This window comes from Balaenoptera physalus (genome assembly GCF_965194825.1).
Source record: "Balaenoptera physalus genome assembly, chromosome: 4".
Taxonomy (NCBI): domain Eukaryota; kingdom Metazoa; phylum Chordata; class Mammalia; order Artiodactyla; family Balaenopteridae; genus Balaenoptera; species Balaenoptera physalus.
Window position 1 is genome coordinate 90,914,672 of NC_138891.1, and position 16,764 is coordinate 90,931,435.

The following is a 16,764-nucleotide window of genomic DNA, read 5'->3' on the forward strand; positions in this document are numbered from 1 at the left end:
TTCAAGCTTATGTTTCCTTTTTTATTTTCATTTGGGATGATTTGTCCATTGGTGAAAGTGGGGTGTTAATGTCCCCTACTATGATTGTGTTACTGTCGATTTCCCCTTTTATGGCTGTTAGCATTTGCCTTATGTATTGAGATGCTCCTATGTTGGGTGCATAAATATTTACAATTGTTTATCTTCTTCTTGGATTGATCCATTGATTATTATATAGTGTCCTTCTTTGTCTCTTGTAATAGCCTTTGTTTTAAAGGCTATTTTGTCTGATATGCGAATTGCTACTCCAGCTTTCTTTTGATTTCCATTTGCATGGAATATCTTTTTCCATCCCCTGAGTTTTAGTCTGTATGTGTCCATAGGTCTGAAATGGGTCTCTTGTAGACAGCATATATATGGGCCTTGTTTTTGTATCCATTCTGCCAGTCTGTGTCTTTTGGTTGGGGCATTTAATCCATTTACATTTAAGGTAATTATTGATATGTATTTTCTTATTACCATTTTCTTAATTGTTTTGGGTTTGTTATTGTAGGTCTTTTTCTTCTCTTGTGTTGCTCCACCTAGAGAAGTTCCCTTAGCATTTGTTTTAAAGCTGGTTTGGTGGTGCTGAATTCTCTTAACTTTCCTTTGTCTGTAAAGGTTTTAATTTCTCTGTCAAATCCGAATGAGATCCTTGCTGGGTAGAGTAATCCTTTTTTTTTTTTTTTTAATTAATTTATTTATTTTTGGCTGTGTTGGGTCTTCGTTTCTGTGCGAGGGCTTTCTCTAGTTGTGGCGAGCGGGGGCCACTCTTCATTGTGGTGGGTGGGCCTCTCACTATTGCGGCCTCTCTTGTTGAGGAGCACAGGCTCCAGACGCGCAGGCTCAGTCGTTGTGGCTCACGGGCCCAGTTGCTCCGCGGCATTTGGGATCTTCCCAGCCCAGGGCTCGAACCTGTGTCCCCTGCATTGGCAGACGGATTCTCAACCACTGCACCACCAGGGAAGCCCTAGAGTAATCTTTGTTGTTGTTTTTTCCCTTTCATCACTTTAAGTATGTCCTGCCCCTCCCTTCTGGCTTGCAGAGTTTCTGCTGAAAGATCAGCTGTTAACCTTATGGGGATTCCCTTGTATGTTATTTGTTGCTTTTCCCTTGCTGCTTTTAATACTTTTTCTTTGTATTTAATTTTTGATAGTTTGATTAATAAGTGTCTTGGCATGTTTCTCCTTGGATTTATCCTGTATGGGACTCTCTGTGCTTCCTGGACTTGATTGAGTATTTCCTTTACCATATTAGGGAAGTTTTCACTCTAAGCTCTTCAAATATTTTCTCAGTCCCTTTCTTTTTCTCTTCTTCTGGGACCCCTATAATTCGAATGTTGGTGCATTTAATGTTGTCCCAGAGGTCTCTAAGACTGTCCTCAATTCTTTTCATTCTTTTTTCTTTATTCTGCTCTGCAGTAGTTATTTCCACTATTTTATCTTCCAGGTCACTTATCCATTCTTCTGCCTCAGTTATTCTGCTATTGATTCCTTCTAGAGAATTTTTAACTTCATTTATTCAATAATGTTCATCATTGTTTGTTTGCTCTTTATTTCTTCTAGGTCCTTGTTAAACGTTTCTTGTTTTTTCTCCATTCTATTTCCAAGATTTTGGATCATCTTTACTATCACTACTCTGAATTCTTTTTCAGGTAGACTGCCTATTTCCTCTTCATTTGTTTGGTCTGGTGGGTTTGTACCTTGCTCCTTCATCTGCTGTGTGTTTCTCTGTCTTCTCATTTTGCTTAACTTACTGTGTTTGGGGTCTCCTTTTCACAGGCTGCAGGTTCGTAGTTCCCGTTGTTTTTGGTGTCTGCCCCCAATGGGTAAGGTTGATTCAGTGCATTGTGTAGGCTTCCTGGTGGAGGGGACTGGTGCCTGTGTTCTGGTGGATGAGGCTGAGTCTTGTCTTTCTGGTGGGCAGGTCCACGTCTAGTGGTGTGTTTTGGGGTGTCTGTGACCTTATTATGATTTTAGGCAGCCTCTCTGCTAATGGATGGGGTTGTGTTCCTGTCTTGCTAGTTGTTTGGCATAGGGTGTCCAGCACTATAGCTTGCTGGTTGTTGAGTAGAGCTGGGTCTTAGCGTTGAGGTGGGGGTCTCTGGGAGAGCTTTCACCATTTGATATTACGTGGAGCCAGGAGGTCTCTGGTGGACCAATGTCCTGAACTCAGCTCTACCACCTCAGAGGCACAGGCCTGACACCCGGCCAGAGCACCAGGACCCTGTCAGCCACATGGCTCAGAAGAAAAGAGAAAAAAGAAAGAAAGAAAGAAAAAAAAAATATAAATAAAAAGAATTAGTTATTAAAATAAAACCTAAAAAAAATATTAAAAATTAAAAAATTAAAGTTTTAAAAAAAAAGAATAAAGAAAGAAGGAAGAGAGCAAGAAAACCAAAAAACAAATCCACCAATGGTAACAAGTGCTAAAAACTATATTAAAAAAACAAAACCAACAACAACAAAAAAATGGACAGACAGAACCCTAGGACAAATGTTAACAGCAAAGCTATACAGACAAAATCACACAAGGAAGCATACACATACACACTCACAAAAAGAGAAAAAGGAAAAAAATATATATATCTTATGTTAAAAAATAAAAGGAAGAGAGCAACCAAATCAATAAACAAATCTACCAATGATAATAAACTCTAAATACTAAAGTAAGATAAGCATAAAACCAGAAACCAGTCAGTCGCATACAGCAAACCCCAAGTCTACAGTTGCTCCCAAAGTCCACCACCTCAATTTTGGGATGATTCGTTGTCTATTCAGGTATTCCACAGATGCAGGGTACATCAAGTTGATTGTGGAGATTTAATCCACTGCTCCTGAGGCTGCTGGGAGAGATTTCCCTTTCTCTTCTTTGTTCGCACAGCTCCTGGGGTTCAGCTTTGGATTGGCCCCGCCTCTGCATGTAGGTCACCTGAGGGCGTCTGTTCCCAGCCCAGACAGGACGGGGTTAAAGGAGCAGCTGATTCGGGGGCTCTGGCTCACTCAGACTGTGGGGAGGGCAGGGTGTGGAATGCGGGGCGAACCTGCGGCGGCAGAGGCCGGCATGATGTTGCGCGAGCCTGAGGCGCGCCGTGTGTTCTCTCGGGGAAGTTGTCCCTGGGTCACGGGACACTGGCAGTGGCGGGCTGCACAGGCTCCCAGGAGGGGCGGTGTGGATAGTGACCTGTGCTTGCTCACAGGCTTCTTGGTGGCGGCAGCAGCAGCCTTAGCATCTCATGCCCGTCTCTGGGGTCCGCGCTGATAGCTGCGGCTCACGCCCGTCTCTGGAGCTCCTTTAAGCGGCGCTCTGAATCCCCTCTCCTCATGCACCAGGAAGCAAAGAGGCAAGAAAAAGTCTCTTGCCTCTTCGGCAGCTCCAGACCTTTTCTTGGACACACTCCCGGCTAGCTGTGGTGCACTAACCCCTTCAGGCTGTGTTAACTCAGTCAACCCCAGTCCTCTCCCTGGGATCTGACCTCCGAAACCCAAGCCTCAGCTCCCAGCCCCGCCCGCCCCGGCGGGTGAGCAGACAAGCCTCAAGGGCTGGTGAGTGCTGGTCGGCACCGAGCCTCTGTGCGGGAATCTCTCCGCTTTGCCCTCCGCACCCCTGTGGCTGCGCTCTCCTCCGTGGCTCTGAAGCTTCCCCCTCCGCCACCTGCAGTCTCCACCCATGAAGGGGCTTCCTAGTGTGTGGAAACCTTTCCTCCTTCACAGCTCCCTCCCACTGGTGCAGGTCCCGTCCCTATTCTTTTGTCCCTGTTATTTCTTTTTGCTTTTGCCGTACCCAGGTACGTGGGGAGTTTCTTGCCTTTTGGGAAGTCTGAGGTCTTTTGCCAGCATTCAGTAGGTGTTCTGTAGGGGTTGTTCCACATGTAGCTGTATTTCTGATGTATTTGTGGGGAAGAAGGTGATCTCCACGTCTTACTCCTCAGCCATCTTGAAGGTCTCTCTTAAAAGTATTTTCTTAATTGGTTCTTTCAAAATTCAGTAATGTCTACCTTTCTTCAAATTAGCATGTCTAAAACCAAACTTATCCCCTTCTCCTGAAACTGACATATTTCCTGTGGACATTTTTGTTACCAGCAGCACCCTGTTTCTTCTGTCACCCAGACTCTAAGTCTAGAATTGATTATTTGTTTCCTCTCTGTTCTTGGCTTTCCAATCAATTATTACAGCAGGTCAATTTTGCACTGTCTTGCAATTTTTCATTCCATTCCCACTCACATGTATGACTTTCATTATCTTTTACTTATTTATTTATTTATTTATTTATGGCTGTGTTGGGTCTTCGTTTCTGTGTGAGGGCTTTCTCTAGTTGCGGCAAGTGGGGGCCACTCTTCATCGCGGTGCGCGGGCCTCTCACTATCGCGGCCTCTCTTGTTGCGGAGCACAGGCTCCAGACGCACAGGCTCAGTAATTGTGGCTCACGGGCCTAGTTGCTCTGCGGCATGTGGGATCCTCCCAGACCAGGGCTCGAACCCGTGTCCCCTGCATTGGCAGGCAGACTCTCAACCACTGCGCCACCAGGGAAGCCCTTTCATTATCTTTTAACTGGACTATTGCAGTGGTTTTCTAAATTATCTTTTTTTGCTTTTAGTCTTTTTTTCCAATCTATTTTAAATAGTATCTGTATGAATATTTTGAGAGATGGCTTTATTGAGTCATGTCCCTGCATCAAAGTGAACGCCAAACTTGTGCCCTTCAAGGTACCCTGGGGCTTATGATCTGACTCTACTTGCCCTGCCTATTTTAGATTCTGGTACTTTGTTTCCTGGACCCTCTATTTCAGCCAGATGTCCACTTTCCCACCAATATGCCTTTTCCAACTAAACCGTCTCCCTGGAATGCTCAAGTTCAACTTTCCTTATTAAAATTTTATCTGTTTCTTAATTCTTGTAGCACTTTTGGTGTCCCCCTTTACTGCTGCATTGTATGGTCTTTTCACTTTGCTTCAATAGAAGACATCTCTAAGGCAGAAACTAGGTCTTATTTTACTCATGTTTACTACATGCTTTCCGTAATCTGTACACTCAGTTACTAGCATTAATCTGTTACATATGCCTCTTGGGAATTCTGTGGCTCATAGGTTTAACAATTCGTCCAGGGTCACAAAAATTATATGGCAGAGCTGGGCCTCAGCTCCAAATCCTGTGTATATCTGTGGGTGACTGCATTCTGCCTTACATATTTGTTGGTGGGATAAAGTGATTCTGTTCACCCTCATAGGCATACACATTATGCTGAACTTTATCCTGAATTGTTTACTTCATCTTTTCTTGACTTATAATGCCAGAAACGCCAATACTCAGTGGTACAGTGGAAACTGAAGCATTTTTGAAAGTATATTAGGCTGACAGAGAGGCCCAGGGCAATTTAGAAGTTATAGGCAATCTCACAATTATCTTGATTATTTTGAATTCCCATTGGTTCCTGAATTTCTAGGAGGCAGCATTTTTATGCATCATTTTAAGAGCCAGCTTTAGGATGAGTGTGCATTATTTCATTAACCTTTTCCTTCTTGGTATCAAAATTTAGTGTCTATCTTTAGGCTTAAACTTGAAGTTCTTTTGAAGGTACCACCCCTTTGAATGTTATATCCCTGTACAGGCCACCTTTAGATGAACAGTCTCATTGTCTTTTGCAGATCCTGCTTATGAAAATACTTTTTCAATTGAAAACACTATACCAGTGTAAACAATGCCCATGGATAACTACCATCTGAAGCGGTGCCTAAGGGCAAGTGTCTTTCCTGCGTGCCCAGCGGCTGCCTACTCTGCAGATGTGCACAGCTGGCTTCTCTTGAAAACTGGGGATTCTCTTGCTCCTTTGCTTGCCATATCCACAACACTGACTAAGTTGTCTTATAGAGATCTGTATTCTTTTACCCTCAGCAAACAGGTGTGTAGCAGAGCACACTCATGGCCACAAGCAGAATTGGCATTTCTCCCATCTGGCTGTGTTCCTCTTGGCCCCAGTTCATGGGTCATTTATTATTGGAGAGAACATAAAATAAAGATGGTTCACAGAGTCATCATATTTTTATCCAGTTTCTTCTGAAACCCGGGATTCATGACAATTTGAGCCAACTGGGACGTTAAGTCAATTAATCCTTAACATTTCCTTTGTTGTTATGTCATACAATGGATGCTTAGGAATCTAGTATCTAGTGCCTGACTTTTTTTTTTTTTTTTTTTTGGCGTCTGCACAGGCAATTATCAGTTCAAATCCTAAACCCAATGCATACTAGCTGTGTGAATTTGGGCAAGGTATTTAGCCTCTCTAACTCTGTTTTCTCATTTATAAAATAGAGGCAATCTGAGTTCTTGAGGAATATTGTGAGGAAAACAGCAAGTGTGCCAACTTTGACTATCAAATTACTTTCAGAAGTGGGAGCAAACATATTCAACGTTCGAAATATTAGAAATTAAAGACTATCTAAAAACTGTTACCTGTGTCACTACTATAGCTTCTAGTAGCAAGTGGAGAACGTGGGTAATTGAGTGTGGCTGGCATTTGACATCAGTGCTCTAAACTACATGATGCTGATGGCATTGTAGAGAGAGCTGATCACTGAATCTTTGCCAGGTCTGGTTTCATAACCACCACCAAGCGTGGGTGTGCTATGGAATATCTGAGAATAGAACTGTTCCTTGTCAGCCTCCAAATGGGCAGGCACCTGATTTGCCTCTTCCCGTGTTTGCTAATCAGTGGATAATATCCCAAGTCAGTTAAAAAAAAAAAACAACACAAATTTGGGGGTTGGGGTTTATAAGGAAAGCTTGAAGGTGACTTCTAAGTAAACTGTGGTGGGTATGTTGGCCAACCTCTCACTAAAGTCTGCAGTAATTTGAGTGTCCTAGACATTTATTAAGTGCCTATTTTGTGTCAAGCACTACACTTGGCCTTGGGAATATAAGATGTAATCTAGGAGTCTTTCATAAAGATTTTAAAATAGTCATTAGGGTAAGCTTAAAGAGAACAGTCTTCAACAGAGCATAGGCTCCAGCAGAGGAGGTCCAATATTTGCTGATTCAGAAGTTTCCCAGAGGACCAAAGCTGGTGTCACCTTTGAAATGTTTTTGGTCCTTGGCCATTGCTATATCATAAAAATTAGTTTAACATTGAAACTATTAGACTCACTACCAGATTTCACAGTTTTCACTATTTTCTTGGAATGCCATTGATGTGATCCTTTCTTTGTTGGTGTTGTCCCTCCCCCTTCTTCCCCTCCCCCTCCTCCTCCTCTTCCTTCTTTTTCCATAGTACTATTTCTTTATAGAGACAAAAGTCTCATGGGGCTGTTTTATGAATTGTGATTTAAAACATGTAAAGAACAAAACACAAGAACAGCTATGTGAAATCTCCAGAACTGTGGTTCTATAGTACCAGCAGTGTCATTTTATGACTTCTGACCATATTAATAATGAGAATGCAAATTATAGCTAGGTAAAGAGGATAGCACCATCTTACATTTGGCAGCTCTTCGTCCTGAAAATATTGGGTTTCATAGTCATTGGCATTAGTTTCCAGAGTTTGGTAAGTGTTTGATGATTAGATTGGTTACTTAAACCAGGTAGAAGTGCAAAGGCCACATGCCATATCCATTTCTTCAAACATGAACAACCAATTCTGAGAAGTTAGAGTTTGGGATTGAAATGTTAACTCAACAGGGTAATCAGGAGCCTGCAGCCTTAGTGAGCGGGAGGGTCCAGTTGTTTTGACAGTTTAAATTTCTGTTATTGTGCTACCGCAGCTCAGATCTATCTGCTTTCTCCTATCCTTCTTTGTCAGCCCTTTGGATTTCCTTCCTTCCTCCTCCATCTCTTCCCATCTTTCCTTTCCCTTCCCTCTGAGCCTACCCCCTTGTTAACTGAGCTCCTAATATGTGCTAGACACTATTCAAGGCACTGGGGGTGCAATCTGTGATTAGATGGAATCTCTACCCTCATGAAACATATTCTAGCAGGAAAGAAAGATGGTTAACTATATAATACAATGTCAGGAAGTGAATATGTACTTCATCACTGACACGTTTTCTTCTTCGGAAAAGCAATGAATTCTAGAGAGAGTCCCCAATACCCAAAGAGTCGTTTCTCCATAAATACCTATAATCTGAAAAGTTTGGGCCTCTGAGGGGCCCAGGCCCTGAGTGTATTGTGCTTTCCTAAATTAGAAGACATGGTTTCCCAATGCTGGCTGTGGCTTTCAGGGCAGAGGAGAGCACAAGGGTCCCAGGAACCACCCCTCCCCTCCTTCCTTATGCAGCTAATTCAGCATGGTCTCTATAAACCATGTCCAATCTTTCCTTCTCAACTTGTAGGGTAATGCTGAGAAGCTCTGTAGTCTGTATGAGGAGCACTTGAATGAAGCAAATGCAAAACTAGATGAAGTGACTCAGTTGGCAAATGATCTGACAGCACAGAAAACAATGCTACGGAGTGAAAACGGTAGGTAAACTTTCAGTGCTGCTTCACTTATGAGTCTCAGTCCAGCAGACTGGTAGAGAGACCACTGAAATGGTGAAACAGTTATTGAGCCTGAGTGGGCACTTAAAAATTCTAGGGGACAAATGAGGCCCTTGATGTTACCTTGTCCACAGACATGCTCTTGTCTGGGAAGGATCACCTCTGTACCACCTTGGGCGTCCCCGCCCAGGTCTCTTCCATGAAGGGGAAATGCAATATGCAGTTGACTGGAGCAAGTTTCAAGATCAAAGGATGGTAGGGGCTGTCCACACAGTCTACAAACATGCCTCTTTATCACATCTACCTCATTGAAATGGGCATTTTTCCTCACTTTCAATAATGAGCCCACACCTCTTTTTTATATTTAAATTTATTTAAATTAATTTTTTAAATTGAAGTATAGGTAATTTACAATGTTGTGTTGGTTTCAAGTGTACAGCAAAGTGATTCGGTTATACATATATATGTATTCTTTTTCAGATTCTTTTGCATGGTAGGTTATTACAAAATACTGAGTAAGTTCCCTGTGCTATACAGTAGGTCCTTGTTGTTTACCTATTTTATATATAGTAGTGTGTGTATGTTAATCCCAAACTCCTAATTTATGTCCCTCCCCCACCCCTGCTATCCCCTTTGGTAACCATAAGTTTGTTTTCTATGTTTTCTTTGTCTGTGAGTCTACTATTTGTTTTGTAAATAAGTTCATTTGTATCATTTTTTAAAATTCCACATATAAGTGATATCATATGATATTTGTCTTTCTCTTTCTGACTTACTTCACTTAATATGATAATCTCTAGGTCCATACATGTTGCTGCAAATGGCATTATTTCATCCTTTTTTATGGCCGAGTAATATTCCATTGTGTATACACATATATATATACACACACATCACAGCTTCTTTACCCATTCATTTGTGGATCGACATTTAGGTTGTTTCCATGTCTTGGCTATTGTAAATAGTGCTGCTATGAATGTTGGTTTTCTCTAGATATATGGCCAGGAGTGGGATTGCTGGATCATATGGTAATTCTTTTTTTAGTTTTTCAGACACCTCCTTACTGTTCTCCATAGTGGCTGCACCAGTTTACATTCCCACCAACAGTGTAGGAGGGTTCCCTTTTCTCCATACCCTCTCCAGCATTAATTGTTTGTCGACTTTTTGATGATGACAGTTCTGACTGGTGTGAGGTGATACCTCATTGTAGTTTTGATTTGCATTTCTCTAATAATTAGTGAAGCTGAGCATCTTTTCATGTGCCTGTTGGCCATCTGTATGTCTTCTTTGGAGAAATGTCTATTTAGGTCTTCTGCCCATTTTTTGATTGGGTTGTTTGTTTTTTTGATATTAAGCTGTATGAGCTGTTTATATATTTTGGAAATTAATACCTTGTGGGCCACATTGTTTGCAAATATTTTCTCCCATTCTGAGAGTTGTCTTTTTCCTTTGTTTCTGGATTCCTTTGCTGTGCAAAAGCTTTTTTAAGTTTAATTAAGTCCCATTAATTTATTTTTGTTTTTATTTCCTTTACCCTAGGAGACGGATGCAAAAAGATACTTCTGTGATTTATGTTAAAGTGTGTTCTGCCTATGTTTTCCTCTAGGAGTTTTATAGTATCCAGTATTACATTTAAGTCTTTAATCGATTTTGAGTTTATTTTTGTGTATGGTGTTAGAGAATGTTCTAATTTCATTCTTTTACATGTAGCTGCCCAGTTTTCCCAGCACCACTTCTTGAAGAGACTGTCTTTTCTCCATTGTATATTCTTGCCTTCTTTGTCATAGATTAATTGACCGTAGTGTGTGGGTTTTTTTCTGGGCTTTCTCTCCTGTTTCATTGATCCATATGTCTGTTTTTATGCCAGTACCATACTGTTTTAATTACTGTAGCTTTGTAGTATAGTCTGAAGTCAAGGCACATGATTCCTCCAGCCGTGTTCTTCTTTCTCAAGATTGTTTTGGCTATTCAGGGTCTTTTGTGTTTCCACACAAATTAAAAAACTTTTTGTTCTAGTTCTGTGAAAAATGCCACTGGTAATTTGATAGGGATCGCATTGAATCTGTAGATTGCCTTGGGTAGTATGAACCCACACCTCTTTTTTAAACTCAGTAAAAGCCATAGTCTGTACAATGGCCTACAAGGGTCAGATGCTTGGACCCCATTATCTCTCTGACTTCTTCTACTTTCTCTTCTCTCATTCTGCCTTGGTCACTTTGACCTTTTGCTGTGTTTTGAACATACCATGCACACTCCCAGCCTAGAGTCTTGCCCTGACTATTTCTTCTGCCCAGAACACCCTATTAATTCAGCAAAGACTTAAAGATGAGGGTTAATCAAATAGATCTGGGGGGAGTCAGGATAGGCCTTGTTGGGAAGGTGACATTTGAGTGCTCTCAACCAGTTTTCTCCATGTGCTTCTGTTTTCATAGCATTTAATACCTTCAAAGAAGCTACATGCTTGACATAATAAATAAGTTTGTCGTGTCTCCACCTGCCAGGATGTAAGCTACACAAGAGCAGGGGTCTTTGTTTTGATCACTGATTTTTGTCAGTCATCTGGAACAATGCCTGCCACTTATTGGATATCCAAAAACATTTGATCAATTGAAAGTAGAACAATGTTCCATTGACTTATTCTTAACTATCAAACACTATTGTTAGTGAGATATTTTTCCTATATTTTACACGGTGGCAATCTATTTAAGGTTTTTCTTTTTCAATTTGTCGTGAGCTTTTTTGTGTCTTGAATACTCAGTCATTTATAAGAGTGCTTCTAATCCATCAAGTAGATGGACAATGGTTACTTCATCTTGCCCTGTAACTTGCTTGTCTGCTGTGAACAGCATGTGGCTAGCTGTTTGTCTGTAATTAGAATTATTTTTAGTAGTATATTCCCAAAGATAGAATTCCTAGTTCATTGAAAATAAACAATGTGTTCTTGATGCCCAGAGGCACTCACTTTAAAATGAGAGTGAAAACCGTTTGTCCTTCTGCCTATGGACACCTCTGTTTCTAGATGTTAATCTAGAGTCAAAGCTAAATTAAATGAACTGGCAAAATAACAAACCTGGAAATCTAGAAGAGGAAAGAGTTTTGGATTCTAGCAGGGACACTAAGTAGGACTCTTATGCTGGTGACAGGGTGTATCACACTTGACCTCATTACAAAACCCCCAATTTGATCTTCTGTGCCATTTAGGATGTAGTCTGCATGGGGACTGTGCAGTTCAGAGACTAAGCTGGAGTATACCTTTATGTCCAGCTCTGAAGGTAGTATTGTATACAAGTTTTTTCATAGGCATTGCCTACCTCCCTCTACCTATTGGCATTAATTTACTACTCACTTTTTTGATGAGGAAATTGGTGGGTGAGTGAAATGAAAGTGGGTCTGAGATGATAATTCTGCTTAGGATGCAGGACCTTTTATTTCCTCCTTTATTCTTAGCTTTACCTTTTGACTTTTGTACGAATTAAATTTTAAGTATATACCTATCCAAACCTCCCCTCCTCTCACTAGGTCTATGCTCCAGATTTTTTGCTGCTTTTTTTGCTACTATCACCGAAGTTTCTTTCTCATGCCCTGTCCTGTCCATTGATTACACTCTGCTTTCAAAGGAGACCAACAGTAAATGTGATCAATTAAGCCATGTTAAGTGGGTCCTAATTCTATAAAATATGTGATATGTTTGTCTTAACCCCCTAATGCAGGGGTCCCTAACCGCTGGGCTGCGGTCCACAGCCTGTTAGGAACCAGGTTGCACAGCAGGAGGTGAGTAGTGGGCGAGTGAGCGAAGCTTCATCTGCCTCTCCCCATCGCTTCCCATCACTCTCATTACAGCCTGAACCATCGCTTGCATTACCACCTGAACCATCCCCCCCGACCCCGTCCATGGAAAAATCGTCTTCCACAAAACCAGTCCCTGGTGCAAAAAAGGTTGGGGACTGCTGCCCTAATGGATTGGCATTTCCCCAGAAAACTTTTAAATATGATGTGTCACCCAGAGCTTCTCAATTTTGGTCTATGCAACCCCAGCAATTGTCAAGACTCTTTTAGGGGAACTAAGTAAGAGGTTAGAACTATTTCATTCTAATACTAAGATGCTGTTTGCTTTTTAAATTCTTTTGCCGCTGTTATTGATGGTGCAAAAGCAATGACGATTAAAACTGCTGGAGCCTTATCACAAGCCGAGGCAGTAGCACCACACTGTAGTATTAATCATTGTATTCACTGGTACATACTCAACAGTTTAAAATAAAAACAGTCAGTTTTACTTAAGAATGTCTTTAATGAAACAGTAAAAATTAATTATACTACATCTCAACCCCGAGTATATATCTTTTTAATATTCTGTGTGACAAAACAAAAAGTATGCATAAAGCACTTCCATTTCATACTGAAGTAGGATGTGTGATTGTGCAAGTTCTGAGTTGAACTAGCAATCTTTTCAGGAAGAATCATATTTACTTGAAAGAACATTTGACAAACTATGCTTATTCAGACTTAGATAGTGCAGATATTTTCTCAAAAATGAACAAAGTGAGCCTGTCACTACAAGGAAAACAGCTGACAATATTTGTTGCCAATAATAAAAGTGGAGCTTTTAGGTAAAAAATTAGATTTCGGAAAACAGGTAGGTACCATCATAAGCTTGATGGCTCTCAATTCTTGAAGACTTTTCTTTTTTCTTCCTTTTTTATTGAAATATAGTTGACGTACAATATGATATTAGTTTCAGGTATATAACATAGTGATTCAACATTTATTTATATTTCAAATTGCTCACCACAATAAGTCTAGTAACCATCTGTCACCATACAACGTTATTTCAGTACCATTGACTCTATTCCCTATACTGTACATCATGTCCCCATGACTTACCTGTTTTATAACAAAAGTAAGAAGTTTGTACCTCTTAATCCCCTTCACCTATTTCACTTAACCCTCCCACCCCCTTCCCCTCTGGAAACCACCACTTTGTTCTCTGTATCTATGAGTCTGTTTCTGTATTGTTTTGTTTGTTCTTTTTTTTTTTTTTTAGATTCCACATATTAGTGAAATAATACGGTATTTGTCTTTGTCTGACTTATTTTATTTAGCATAATACCCTCTAGGCCCATCCAGGTTATTGCAAATGACATAATTTCACTATTTTTTATGGCTGAGTAATATTCTATTGAATACACACACACACACACACACACACACACACACACACACACACTGCATCTTCATTATTTATCTGTTGAAAGACAACTTAGGTTGCTTCCATATCTTGGCTATTATAAATAATGATGCTATGGATATAGGGGTGCACATATCTTTTCAAATTAGTGTTTTTATTTTCTTCCAGTAAGTATCCAGAAGTGGAACTGATGGATTGTATAAGGTTTTAAATTTTTTTTTAAGTTTTTAAGGAACCACCATACTGTTTCCATAGTGGTTGCTCCAATTTACAGTCCCATCAACAGTGCATAAGGGCTCCCTTTTCTCCACATTCTCACCAACACTTGTTATTTGTTGTCTTTTTGATGTATCAATTCTGACAGGTGTGAAGTGAGATCTCATTGTGCTTTTGATTTGCATTTCCCTGATGATTAGTGATGTTGAGCATCTTCTCATGTGTCTGTTGGCCATTTGAATATCTTCCCTGGGGAAAAAAAATGTTTATTCAGGTCCTCTGCCCATTTTTAAATCAGATTTTTTGTTTTGTTGATATTGAGTTGTGTGAATTCTTTGTATATTTTAGATATTAACCCCTTATTGTATATATCATTTGCAAATATCTTCTCCCATTCAGTAGGTTGTCTTTTCGTTTTGTGATGGTTTCCTTTGCTGTGCCAAAGCTTTTTCGTTTGATTAGGTCCCATTAGTTTATTTTACTTTTGTTTCCCTTGCCTGAGGAAAGAGATCCAAAAGCATATTGCTGAGACGAGTGTCAAAATGTATACAGTCTATGTTTTCTTCTAGGAGTTTTATAGTTTCAGGTCTTGCATTTAAGTCTTTAAGTCATTTTGAATTTATTTTTGTTCATGGTGTGAGAAAATAGTCCATTTTGATTCCTTTCATTTAACTTCCAGTTTTCCCAACACCATTTATTGAAGACTGTCTTTTCCCCACTGTATGTTCTTGGCTCCTTAGTTGTAAATTAACTGCCCATGTGTAAGTGTGCATTTATTTCTGGGCTCTCTATTCTGTTCCATAGAACTATGTGTCTATTTTTGTACTAGTATCATAAAGTTTTGATTACTGTAGCTTTATAGCATAGTTTGAAATCAAGGAGTATGATACCTCCAGCTTTGTTCTTTCTCATGATTGCTTTGGCTATTCTGGGTCTTCTGTGGTTCTATACAAATTTTAGGGTTATTTGTTCTAGTTTTGTGAAAAATGCCAAAAATGTATTTTGATAGGGGTTGCATTGAATCTGTAGATTGCTTTGGGTAGGAATATTTTAACAATACTAATTCTTCCAATCTATGAACATAGACTATCTTTCCATTTACTTGTATCTTCAGTTTCTTTCATCAGTGTCTTATAGTTTTCCAAGTACAGGTCTTTCACCTCCTTGGTTAAATTTAATCCTAGGTGCTTCATTCATTTTGATGCAATTGTAAATGGAATTGTTTTCTTCATTTCTCTTTCTGATAGTTTGTTATTAGTGTACAGAAATCTAACTGATTCTGTATATTGATTTTGTATCCTGTAAATTTATTGAATTCGTTTATTAGTTCTAATAGTTTTTTGATGGAGTCTTTAGGGTTTTCTATGTATAGTATCATATCATCTGCAAATAGTGACAGTTTTATTTCTTCCTTTCCAATTTAGATGTCTTTATCTCTTTTTCTTTTCTGATTGCTATGGTTAGGACTTCCAGTACTGTGTAGAATAAAAGTGGCAAAAACGAATATCCTTGTTTTGTTCCTGATCTTTGAGCCATCTTCACCATTGAGTTTTCACCATTGAGTATTATGTTAGCTGTGCTTTTGTCATAGATGGTCTTTATTATGTTGAGGTATTTTCCCTCTATATGTTCTCTGTCTCTCTCTATGTCTTTCTCTCTCTCTCCCCTCCTTCTGGGACCTCTATAGCACAAATGTTAGTATGCCTGATGTTGTCCCAGAGGTCCCTTAAACTAATCTCTCTTAAAAAGAGAGATTTCTTTTTTGCTGTTATGATTGGGTGATTTCCAAGACCTCATCTTCCAGATTGCTGATCTGTTCTTCGGGATCTTTTAATCTGCTGTTGATTCCCTTAATGTGTTCTCATTTCAGTCATTGCAATCTTCAGTTCTGATTGGTTCTTTGTTATATTTTCTATATTTTTGTTGAAGTTCTCACTGAGTTCACCCCTTCTTCTCCTAAGTTTGGTAAGCATCTTTGTGAGTATTACTTTGAATTCTTTTCTGATAAATTGCTTATCTCCATTTTGTTTAGTTCTTTTTCTGGAGTTTTGTCTTGTTCTTTCATTTGGAAAGTATTCCTTTGTCTCCTCGCTTTGCCTAACTCTTTGTGTTTCTTTCTATGTATTAGGTAGATCAGCTCCATATCCTAGTCTTGAGAGAGTGGCCTTATGTGTGGTACAATTCCCCATGGTCACCAGAGCCAGTTTTTCCCAGGGTTTCCCCTGTTTGGGCTGCATACACCCTCTTATTGTGGTTGGGCCACAATTGCTGTGGGCACACTGGTTGAGGGAGCTGGCCCCAGGCCTGGCTGGCTGCATAGCTTGGTTGTGACTGCTGTAGGTGTGCTGTAGGTGGCACTGACCCCCAAGTGGGAGCTCCTTGGAGGGGGTGCTAATGCTGGCCAAGGTGGCTCACCAGGTTGGATGGGGTAAGAGCCACTTTGGAGGGACACCAGTGCCAGCTCGTGCCACCTGCCCGATGGAGTGGACATGGAGTGGTTTTTGAGGGGCCTTCCAAGGTGGGTCCTCAAGGGAATGTTGGGGCAGTGTACACCGTGTTAGCTAGGTTGATTGAAAGTAACAGAAATGGTGCCCACCAGTCCTGGGCCAGCCAGCTATGTGGCAGAAGAGTTAAAAAAATAAAAATAAAAAGGTGCCCACAAGTGCTTCTGCCACTGGAGAAAGTTCTGCCAGATCCCTGCCTCTCCAAAATATGTCCTAATATTAGTCAATGAATTTCCTTCTTGTACGACTCAGGTGTTTTTCAAGCTGTTACCTCTCTATTGGGACCAGGAGCAAGTGAGTTTGTACACAAGCATTGTCTGCAGTTTCCTGCAGTCCTCTGGCTCTCCCGGCCCTAAGCCCCATTGGTTTTCAAAGCC

At 40.3% G+C, this 16,764-nt stretch overlaps 1 protein-coding gene across 1 annotated transcript in view; it reads left to right on the forward strand.

The window, feature by feature from the left end:
* The window catches only part of MYH15 (myosin heavy chain 15), a gene marked incomplete at its 5' end in the record, with an annotated part of 275,049 nt that overhangs the window by 109,548 nt on the left and 148,737 nt on the right, over window positions 1–16,764 (forward strand). The window contains 1 exon segment of the mRNA XM_082460984.1: window positions 8,338–8,464. Within this exon segment, the coding sequence (XP_082317110.1) occupies window positions 8,338–8,464 (127 nt within the window).